This window comes from Vigna umbellata, chromosome 7 (genome assembly GCF_029865625.1).
Source record: "Vigna umbellata cultivar VRB3 chromosome 7, Vumbellata_1.0, whole genome shotgun sequence".
In the NCBI taxonomy this organism is placed as follows: Eukaryota; Viridiplantae; Streptophyta; class Magnoliopsida; order Fabales; family Fabaceae; genus Vigna; species Vigna umbellata.
Genome location: NC_142171.1, coordinates 1,925,934 through 1,937,034, shown reverse-complemented (window position 1 = coordinate 1,937,034; position 11,101 = coordinate 1,925,934). Strand labels below are relative to the sequence as shown.

Here is an 11,101-nt window from a genome sequence, read left to right as displayed (position 1 = left end):
AGTATAAAAATCAACAAAGGGTGAGTTCAGAAACCGGTTCCAAGCATGTAAATGAAGCTTCTCCGATTTCCAAAGCACCGAGCATAAAAGGACTGAAGGGAGAAGTGACATTCAATTGAAGAGGAATTGCATAATATCTAGTATATGGTAAGCTTACAGGATCCAAACAACACAAAAGCAAAAGCTTTTAAAGGACTTGGAGCTTCTTAAGACATGCAGACTTGAGTTTTTGCTTTCCACCATTATAAACGAAATAAAGGAAGCAAGCATGAGAAGAGGATAGAAAGATAAAAACTATCTATGTTGTTTTTCAAGGGGGAAAATAGTAATTAGCATCTTCGACCCAACAAGTTAAAACATGCTGCAGCTTCAGTTAAGTAGAAGAAGAAAGAAACAAGTTCAGGGAAACAAATTTGATATCCTTCTAATACAATCAACTCAGTTATCCTCCTCGCATATGTGCACCTAGCTCACCAAACTGATCATCAGCCTCCACTGTATCTTCAGATAGCCGCACAGCATCCAGCTTCTGCTTGAGAATTTCTATGGCATTTAGTACTAATTGAGAAGTTTTAATTGCTCCAGTAGATTCAACTGTGAATATGAAGCTATCTTGTCTTGCAATGATTTCCACAAGCCCAGGCTTCCCCATGGCTTCTGCTTTCTTGATCACCTCATCATCATATGAGTATGCCTCAGCGTCAACCACCATTACCTAATAAATGCCAAAAACATCACATTTGATTTTCATAGATGGAAAAATCAATCTTCTAATTCGATAATGCAAATTATATCAAAGAAGGATTCATTACAACAAAATAAATTGAACCCAAAAAGGGATGTTAACTGTTAAGTTTAAGCACCGCATATAAACATTTCAAAGTAGACAAAAATATGTATGACATTGTCGCTGACAGAATTAGCCAGATAGATCATACACTTAAGAACTCTTAATGTGCCTTCCTTTGACAACAATATCTTCAGTAGATAATGCTCCAGAATACCATACACCCACACCTCATGAGCTGGATAGCAAATCTTGATACTAAATTCTCGTTTACAGTAAATTTCTTTGCGGCTCAAGATTCTCTATGAAATTGATAACTTAAAAAACTGAATCAGTGCAAGTCCTTCACATTCATTCTAGCAATGTTTTGTTTTTCTTTTTCTTGGCACTTGAGATTATAGTTATCAATCTCAGATAATGACCAAACCATAAAACACAAGCATGTAGCAATAGCAGAAAGCAGGATAATGAGGAAAATTGAAAAGTCAATCACTTAGTCAATATTCATTATATATACATGATTAGCAATAAAAAGTCACACTTGTAATGCAAGAGATGATAAGCATGGGAACGCAAGAGTTAGTTTATTAAACATTCTGATCAAGTAGTGGGAAGGGTGCAAATTCAATATATATCCATAATTAACAATAAAAAGTCCAGGAGGTAAACAAACACATAACAGTAAATAATAACAAAAATCAAGGACGCACCACTCATTTGTGTTGGTCCTTACCCTACCCCCAGCCTAATAAAACAAAGTGTTTAAGGGTAAAAATGTTCACAAAACAGAAAGTTCACAAAACATTAGTTCTGTATAAGAGTTGTAAGTTAATGTATATTTGGATGAACAGGAAGTTCACAAAACATTAGTTCTCTAGTGCTTATGCTCTGGAAAACATATTACGTCTTAAATACTGAACGTGCCTTCTGCATGCCATTCTATAAGCCTATCCAAATTAGCTGAAAAACAAACTTGCAAATTATTTATTTTATACACAAGCAGCATCATGCTTTCAAAAGCATCAAATTACTAGTGTCTATCGTTGAACACACAAAGAAAACAAACGAAGTACCTCTAATTGCACTTTATTCTCAACTTTAATCCAAATGGTTGAAGTGAAAGCACACAATGTTCAGGTTAAAGGATTTGCATAAACTTGCGAATTTGATCAGAAATAATCGGCATGCATATGTTATGATAAATTCAAAAAAACAATACACTAAAGTGATCAAACAAACTAGCATTTAATCACCAAACACATAAGGCATGCGAGGTAATTTTGTAGTTCTGCACAGAATATGGATAAGATAACAACAATGGTAGAAAGTGCATAACCAAATTCATAAGAAAACAAATGAGAAGAACCCAAACCTGTTGTGTTACTGGATCAATTTCAAACACACGTGTAGGGCTGCTATCAACCCATTCTCTTTTCTCCTCAAGAGTCAGTGTCTCCATCAAGTCCTCATTTATATGAATCTCTGGTTCATACATGAAAGTGACAGTTGCAGCAGGTGACCACTTGGCATGATCTTTGCCAATCCCCTTCCTAGCTATCGCTCTCAGCCTCAGCTCTTGTCCTCGCCTCAGCTTCACAATGATAACCCCCCTGAATACACGCAATTCAAAACGAAGAATATCCATATGAAAAAACTAAATACCCAGTTGAAAACGAAGAATGCCAATTTAAAAATAAACACATGAGAAAAAGAAAACACATACGGCAAAACGAAATACCCAGTTGAAAAGGTAGAACACCCATTTGAAATCAATTAAGACCATTTCAAAAATCTAAATACCCAGTTGAAAACGAAGAACAGCAATTTGAGAAAAACAAAATACCCAGTTGAAATCAACAAAGACCCATTTAAAAACCAAGGGTTTAAAACCAAAAATAAAATGAAGAAAAGCACGCACCTGTTCTCGGAAGAATCAGAGGAAGCAGGGTCAGAGAAATCGACGGGAACGACGGAGGGGTCGGAACTGTAAAGGTCTTTGCTGGAGACGTCGAGGGTTTGATCAGTCATACACTTAACCCTAAGGTGAAACTCCACGGAGCAGAATTCACACTGGCCGTCGCCGTCACACGCGTCGCAGTCACGTGAAAAGCGCATGGACATGGCTCGCTCACTTGTGAGCGGAATGAGTCCAAGTCTGTGCGCAATGAACTCGTCGTTCAGCACTGACGAATTCACTTCTATCTCCACCAGATCAATCGCGATCGTCGGCACCTCCGCGATCATTACGCGCCGCAGCGCGTTCGCGATACTCGCATCCGTATCCCGGAGCTCGAACTTGGCATAATCATCCTTCAGCTCGCGGATTTTCACCCTCGGCATGCGCGCATACGATGCACCCTCCATCGCCTCCCTCTCTCTCTCCTCTCTTCCTCTTTCAGACAACACTGAAAAATGTAAAAACCCTTTTCAAAACCCAAACTTTTAGTTTGTGTTCTCTTACTGCAGGGATATCATCCTCATAAGCAATGGATATTTTAAAAATTAAGATGAAAAAGATGTGGAATCACTTTTATTTACTTAATAGTTTGAATTAAATAAAAAATATCTGCATAATTTAGCTTTGGGAATAATTTATTTTAAATATAAATAAAAGTGTCCATTTATTTTCATTTCTTTGAAATATTTTTTGTCCTAATTTTATATTATTACTTTTAATTATAACATTAGTTAAAATAATAACTAACCCAGTTGGTGAGCTTTAGTGAATTATATGTATGTTCAGAGTGTTCTATGTTTGTCATTGTCTTTTATAACAAAATTTCATATTAATACTACGATAATAAATTAATAAATAAATAGTCGAAATTTAAGAAAATATATATTTCAAAAAATTTAAAATAATTCATTTAGCATCTTCATGAGATAAAAGAAGCAAGGAAAATATGAAAATTAGGAGAAAATGAGAATAACTGGATTCAAAACAAGACTTTAACTTTGAAATATTATTAATATACTCTTTAGTATAAAGTAATCAGAAATTGAGCTAGGATTATTCGTAGAAAACCGAATTTTATATTCATACAGGGAAATATTTTTTTTAAATCTTGTACTCATGTCTCTCGATTTTAATTTTAAGATTAAATATATTTTTAATTTAAAAATGTTACATACAATTTAATCTTCAAACTTTAAAAATACCTAATTGTATTCAATTCTTTTGACATGTCAAATATTATTTTATAATAATATTGAGATATTTATATAATTTAATTTTAATATACGTTAACTTAAATATTAGCATGAAAGACTATTTAATATGTAAAAAAAAACATTAATATCGTTGAATTAAAAATAGTATAACCACTAAATTTTAAAGATTGAGATCAAAATATAAGTTTTAGACCAAGACAAATTTTAATTTTGTGTTGAAGTTTAAAAATTAAAAACATGTTTAAAATTTAATTTTATTTCACTTTACAAATTTTATTCCAACATGACATTTTAGAATAAATAAAAATAAACAAGTTTGGCTGATCTTGGACATTCTAAATGCGTATGATGTATTAAAGATGAGAATCACTTAATATGTTTGAATTTTTCTCTTTCATCTTAAGACTTAATCATATATTCATATTTTATAATTTGACATAATTTTAGAAAGAAGATTTCATTTTCTTATTTCATTTTTCATTAGAGTTTATTTTTAAAAGGTTTATAAAGTTTGGAAAGGAAGTTTCATTTCTTTGCATTTCATTTAAGGTAAGGTTAGAGTTATAAGATTAATTTGGTGGTAAAATTGGAAGGGAAGGTTGAAGAGGTCCTAAGTTAAAGTCCCTCACTTAATGATTTAAGAAAGTATGTTTCATCTTTTGTGGTGTTCAAGTGAAGTATTAATCATCTATTCTGGTATTTCAAAGAAATTGATTTATCATTATCTTTTGATTTTTTTTTTAGAAAATGTGTGTTTTTTTCTTGATTGTGATTTTGCATGTTTTACTTTGATCAGTAGTTGTAATATCTTATTCAAGATAATTTCATAATCACTTTGTTTCAGGTGATTCCAAGTGGATTTATGATCTGTTTTGATATAAATTAGTATAAATTGTTTATATGTAACTTTTTCTATTTCTTATTCATTGAATTTCACTGTTATTGAAAAATATTTAATTTTTATTTACTTTGCTAAAATACTTTGATATTTGTTATTACAATTTAATGCAAACTTAAGGATTTAATAAAAATAAGTTTTGAATAGCTTAATTTTTAAAATTAAAAATTTAACTTCAAACCATATCACCCTTTCTTTTCTAGGTTTTATTCAATCTTTTCTCTTATTCTAACACCTGAGATATTTAAGAGTTATAAGGTTAAAACAAATTAAATCATAATACTAATAAAAACATTTGATCACTTTAAAAATGGTTGAAAGTATGTAACAAAAATCAATATACAACAAAGTGCGTGACTAATGATTAAGGACGATTTCCAACTAAGGAACCCCTTCCTATCGGTTACAACTTTCGACATACGTAAGCACCAAGTACTGAAAAGGTCAAATCCAAACTCCTTCATAAATTGTTTAATGCTCGGGCTTTGGGACCCTGTGTACCGTATGTTTGTCCGGTCAAACCCAAAAAATCAAACATTAACCAAATGGTCTAACTCCAAGACTGATGACATTTGTCGAAATCTCTAGACCAAGATCCTTTGGTCAACCACTCTAGGTCGATCTCCCTCGGCCGACCACCTTTGGTCATCCATCTTTTCGATGAACTCTTGGGAATATCACCCATGGTCACCCTTGACCGACCACTTTGACCGAATAACCTTGTTGATCAATTACAAAAAGTCATTAACAAGAATGGTGATCACAAATCAACCTATTAATTGTTGATTAAGGTATGATTGTGTTGTGATTAGACCGACAAAAAGGTAAAGCCCCATAACAAGTACTATAAATAAGGTCTAAGGTATGACTTTCAGATATACATGCACATAACATGCATTACGACATTAATTGTTAACCAATTGGTCATCTATTGACTTTAGCATCATAATACATTTTCCAGGTACCATCCAATTGGACTAGAAGGTGACCCAGCATCTATTCGACCACATCTGAACAACTTAGACACACAAAAGACTCAAAATTGAACAATTTAGACTTTATACGACATGAGAAAATTAACTTGGGTTAATCTACTTTTCTATGAAAAACAAAGGGTTCCATTAATCAAACAATGATTAAAATTATTCTTTGTGCTGTCTATGCCTTATAACAAGTATACAAAAGCCTCTTGAGCTATCCGCTAAACTCACCTCGGGCTTAAGCACCAATATGCAATTTGTGTTAAAGATAAATATACAAAATATCTTTAAGCTATACAAAAATAAGTTGTTGGTTTAAAAGGTTTACCAAATGAAATTTCTCTCTATGCCACCAAGAAGACAAGTTACAAATGACCGCTTTAGAAGCTAATGAAGGCTTGTGTATGCATATGTATGTTTAGCTAAATTGACAGCAAGCTTTATTTGTATGACACGAATTTTATTTATAGGCATAAAAAAATATTTGTTATGTCAAAAGCTTTTACTTTGTGTCAATGCTTTATGAGATATGTGTGACTTTTAATACTCCTTCACTATTATATTCCTTTGTTGAGGGAAAGAACATGTTTTGTCTGGACAACTATCTTTTTATTGTACTTATTGCACTGAAATACGTACAACGCTTATAGGTAAGCTGTGTATGCTAGAATCTACTTTGAATATCATGACGTATGCTCCCATGAGTCTAAAGACATAAGCTTTAGAGGGCTTTGCATCTTTGGATGGTCGTTAGTCTTTGGTGTAGTTATTTAAAGATTTTTTTTTCGACATCATCAAAGTCTGGAGTGATATTTTAAACAAACATTTATGTGTAGAATTGTGTCCAATCTTGTAAGGTGAGGTTTGTAAGGTCTAATAGCGGTCCGACAACGGGTGGAATAAAAATGCGCAAGAAACAAGAAATATCGCTAGGATAGACTTTAACCATGACTCTGATACCATATTAGAAAGTGAGTTTTAAGCCTAACTCAACTCCACAATACGGCTTGTAAGGTGAGGTTTGCACCTCACTTATATATTATAATTTAGCCTTATCTCTAGTCGATGTGAGACTTCCAACAACAATAATAATAGAAGGACTGGTATCCTAGTATTACTTATGAAAATAATAACATTGTTGAGAATGACATTATTTGCAATGTTGATAATAATACTATTATAATTAATAATGTTGAGTATAACAATACTATTAGTAATACTAGTATTTCTGGTGAAGCAGCGACCCTAGTATTACCAATGTTAGTGGTGGTAGTAATTGAGTTTTTTTGGATTAACTTTTTTCACAAACACTTCCAGAGAAGAAAATGAAAAAAAAAATGAAAAAAATATTTAGATTGATTTCTTCATAAACTAAAATTTAACAGACATGCGAGTTCCTTGACTTTAACTTCATTAGAGAGGGTTTCTCATTCTTAAAAATTTTAAGTATTGTTCTTCTCTTTATTTGTTTCCCATCCTTGATTTTTTTTTCTTAATAATTATAATAAGAATAAGAGTACAGACCTCGAGAGATTTACATTATGGAAACATGTTTGGCTAAATATGTTGACAAAGTTGTTTGCTTCAGTGTTTTAAGTAAGGCAACAGATCTTGGTGTTGTTTTTTGATGCAAGAGAAGGGTAACAGATAATAACGCTTGATGTTGTTTATTGTTCCTAACTTTGTTATCCTTTTCTGGATGGACGAAACCAAAATGTGACCAGAAGAATAGTGCTTTCTACAAAGAACTTGAGGAAGCAATAACAGATGCAGCATAACACAGTAAGAGAAATCACATATATCATTTGCAATGTCCGCAGGAATCACAATGCTATGAGAAAAATAACACTTCTGTGTTGTGTCCTGTCATTGCTAATCGTCATATACCAACTTTGAACAATAAGATGATCACAGCTTAGCGCAGATGGTGCCTGCACAATGCAAAACGAAAACCAATCGACTGAGATGACGAATCTGAGTCACATAAACTTTACAAAAGAGTTTACCAAACCTACCTTAGAGTCTCTTTTGTACCACGGCGTATTTTGCAACGGATGGTGGGGAGTCCAAGGCGTTGGTGAGCCTCATAGCGATGACAACCAGAGAAACCTACAAACCAAAGACAATGGAGACATTGTCATATTATGTTTTCACTGTGAGAAGGCATGGATGGATCTTCAAAGCATATTGATTTTGTTGTTGGTGGAATCTTATAATTTTAACTATGAGCAGCATGACCAGGTAACAATGTAATAAAATTATAAGATTCCACAAACAATCCAGAAAAGAACATACCGTAATAGACTCCATCAACCTCCAGGACATCAATCTGCATCACTTAAAAGAAACTTGAATCAACAGTTCAGCAATATATTTTCTAGAACCAGACATTTATTTAATAACAATGGTATTGTAGTTAGAGCAGGACTGCCATCTGTAACTGGTGTTAAATTTTGGTTACTTTCCCCACTTTCTTCCGAATAATTGTACTAAAATTCAACCAAGCTTTGATAACAACTATTCACAATTCCACTCAAAATAAATGATAGGGGATGCATTCTGTCTTATTGTCCTCTATAAGTTGAAACTAAGCTTAATAATGTTGTCCGAAGCCAAAAGAGATTAATACCAAATCGTTGTCGAAATGATATTTTTATTTTCTTGTAGAAGTCATGATCTGGTGAAAGTTCTCTTAAACAAAGTGAGTAATCATCATAAAGGGCCATCTGAAAAAAAAAATACAAGAATTGGAGAATAAATGTTTTAGGATTGTTGTCTCAACTAAGCCTCAGTCACAAGTACACAAGTACACAATATAAAAGAAAATGGCTGTAACAATGAATCTTTGCATCCATCGGTAAACTCCTAAAAAAAATCTGACTCTGAAAGAGAGGGGACCTTGATAACTACTAAAGGCTCTATCTATGGCTAACAAACATAAGGGTCGCCCTGTTAATGGTGGAGATACTACAAAGAAAGACATCTCAAAATCTCCTTCAGCGAAACATGAAACTCTTACCTCTTAAATGAAAGTAACAATAAGGAAAAAGGGAAAAATCTTTCTATGCAAAGATAATAGCTCATTAACAGTTTGGAGTGGGAACGCAGATACTGCTATTCCAAATTCCAGTGAAAAATTGTTCCAACAAATCAATAAAAATCGTTTTAAGTTGGTTGCTTTCACATTTTTTTTTCTGTACTCGCAGATCTGAATAGCCAAAGCTTGAAGACCAAAGAAAGAAGCAATTTAAGCACATAAATCCAATTCAAACTACATCCAATAGATCCTGAAAACACAGAAAAGCCAACACCCGTAACTTCACTTTCCCATAAACCCAACTGAGACATACCAATATAGCAGAAACAGTACATAAACTCCAAAAGTAATGGAAAATATTTTAAACATGAATCAGCATAAAGGAGCAAGTGGTTACAGGTACTTGGAGACCAATTTCCTTGATACTATCCATTAATTCCTTTACTTTGTTTGGATCATTTGCTCTGGTCCTCATCAAAGGCCTTCTAATCTTATCTATAGGAATTTCCAATATCACAGGACCTCCACCCCCACCACTACTGCTTCCAGAGCCACCAGGTGGAGCACCTAAACAATTAAATAAACCATATGAAAATGAAACAAAGAGAATAAAAACGCAATTTCAATTGACAGAAAGAAATAGAGAGTATTGCACCGTTGGGGTTGGACGAAGCAAACATGGCGAAACTCCTTACGGTATTTGGAACTCGCAGAACAAAATTTGCCATTTTTCTTCTTCTTCTTCTTACCAAGGTATTTCATTTTTTTCTCTCACGGTTCTAAATATATAGTCAAAATGGTGTGAACGGAGAACCTGATGATTGCTATCACCACTCAAGCATGGCCCACTTAAATTCAACGACCAAGATTGTTCTTTTGAAGCTATATAATAGACCCTTCAACACGGAATTCGCTCCACAAATTGGTGAGAGGTTTTCCCTTAAAATTTGATTCCAAATAATTTTCAACTTCGCCGGGAACCATGGCAGCGATCGTTCTTTCTCATGAACTTGTAGAACACTGGCAGCTATGGATTGACATTAACCTTTCCTCAATATTTAAAAGGTTAAATATGTTTTTAGTATTTAAATTATTGTAGTTTTTGATTTTCGTCTCTGTTTTAAATTAAGGTACAATTTGATCCTATTTTTTTCAAAATTTTGGTTTTAGTTTCCGAAAACTAACACCGTTAAAAATGTGGTAGTTTTCGAAGACTAAAACCAAAGTTTCGAAGATTAAAACTAAAATTTCGAAAACAATGAAAATCAAATTGTACCTTATTTTGAAAGAGGGACGAAAACCAAAAACAGACTAAAAGCATATCTAACCCTTATTTAAAAGGCTCATATGATTTTTCTACAGAATTGATTTACTTTATAGTTTAGATTTTATAAAAAAAATTATTAAGTATTTAAAACTTCCAAGTAGATTTTTATGTTTAATATTTTTATCAATTGATATGTAGGAGTAATTCTTATAAATATGAAATTTATAGTAACTAATATTGTTTTTACTGGTGTTGTGAGCGTGTATTTGATACAAGTGGTATTAGGGATGATAGATATTGGTAGATAAAATAGTTAATATCTACATATATTTATTATTTATGAGTTAAGGATGGTAGATATTTTATTATTTATTTATAAATAGGTCAATTACGGGTATTATATTATCTAATATGTGGATACTTATTATTTGTAAAAAGTAAAAATAATAATTTAATTTATATTTTATTACAAAATTAATAAGTTAAAGATCAATGAATTTCAACTTTAAGATAGACTATTTCAATCTGTTGTGCTTTGGGCCTACCCACAACTTTAAACAAATTTAAAACATTTGAAACATAAGTTAATATATTAATATCATAATGAATTGATATGAAAGAATGTAATATTTACGTTTGTAACAAGGATTTCTAGTTATATTTCATCTTCCTAGACTGGGAACAAAACCATACAACTTGTGTTTTTCTTGGTATGTCAATGACCCATAATATGTACCAACAAATAGTGAGTCTATTAATTAAATTTTGATAAAAATGGATAATATTGAGTAAAACATACACATCAATGTATGACGCGATATACAACTCTCTTCTAGACTCAACCATCCATGTTTGCATATGTGATTGTGTGTGTGTGTGTATATATATATATATATATATATATATATATATATATATATATATATATATATTTTTTTTTTTTTCTTTTTTAGTTTTGCGA

The 11,101-nt window shown here is 32.3% G+C and overlaps 2 protein-coding genes across 3 annotated transcripts; both read right to left on the bottom strand.

Annotated features, from left to right (window-relative positions):
- Nucleotides 1–282: 282 nt before the first annotated feature.
- Nucleotides 283–3,250, bottom strand: LOC148194931 (DNA-directed RNA polymerases II, IV and V subunit 3-like). The gene is made up of 3 exons (XM_088095566.1): nucleotides 2,706–3,250; nucleotides 2,160–2,397; nucleotides 283–715 (listed from the first exon to the last, which is right to left on the bottom strand). The coding sequence occupies exons 1-3, from the start codon at nucleotides 3,149–3,151 to the stop codon at nucleotides 443–445; spliced, it is 957 nt and encodes a 318-aa protein (XP_087951692.1). The 5' UTR covers nucleotides 3,152–3,250; the 3' UTR covers nucleotides 283–442.
- Nucleotides 3,251–7,477: 4,227 nt separating this feature from the next.
- LOC124830225 (sulfiredoxin, chloroplastic/mitochondrial) lies at nucleotides 7,478–9,887 on the bottom strand. 2 transcript variants are annotated; one of them, XM_047303882.2, is made up of 6 exons: nucleotides 9,529–9,887; nucleotides 9,271–9,440; nucleotides 8,466–8,562; nucleotides 8,132–8,173; nucleotides 7,852–7,945; nucleotides 7,478–7,767 (listed from the first exon to the last, which is right to left on the bottom strand). In XM_047303882.2, the coding sequence occupies exons 1-6, from the start codon at nucleotides 9,599–9,601 to the stop codon at nucleotides 7,752–7,754; spliced, it is 492 nt and encodes a 163-aa protein (XP_047159838.1). In that variant the 5' UTR covers nucleotides 9,602–9,887; the 3' UTR covers nucleotides 7,478–7,751. The 2 variants fall into 2 exon arrangements, with proteins under 2 accessions (XP_047159838.1, XP_047159839.1); XM_047303883.2 differs by lacking the exon at nucleotides 8,466–8,562 and having other exon boundaries at nucleotides 7,605–7,767; nucleotides 8,132–8,165; nucleotides 9,529–9,864.
- Between the last annotated feature and the right edge of the window lie 1,214 nt (nucleotides 9,888–11,101).

Bases quoted from the DNA above. Each gene is read 5' to 3' on its own strand.
- LOC148194931 (XM_088095566.1), bottom strand. From the start codon at position 3,151: ATGGAGGGTGCATCGTATGCGCGCATGCCGAGGGTGAAAATCCGCGAG. The intron at 2,398-2,705 runs GTGCGTGCTTTT...GCGTGTATTCAG, and splicing joins TCTGATTCTTCCGAGAACAG to GGGGGTTATCATTGTGAAGC. The intron at 716-2,159 runs GTTTGGGTTCTT...GGCATTTATTAG, and splicing joins TTGATCCAGTAACACAACAG to GTAATGGTGGTTGACGCTGA.
- LOC124830225 (XM_047303882.2), bottom strand. From the start codon at position 9,601: ATGGCAAATTTTGTTCTGCGAGTTCCAAATACCGTAAGGAGTTTCGCC. The intron at 9,441-9,528 runs GTGCAATACTCT...TTAATTGTTTAG, and splicing joins TGCTTCGTCCAACCCCAACG to GTGCTCCACCTGGTGGCTCT. The intron at 7,946-8,131 runs GTATGTTCTTTT...TTTGGTTTGTAG, and splicing joins GGTTGATGGAGTCTATTACG to GTTTCTCTGGTTGTCATCGC.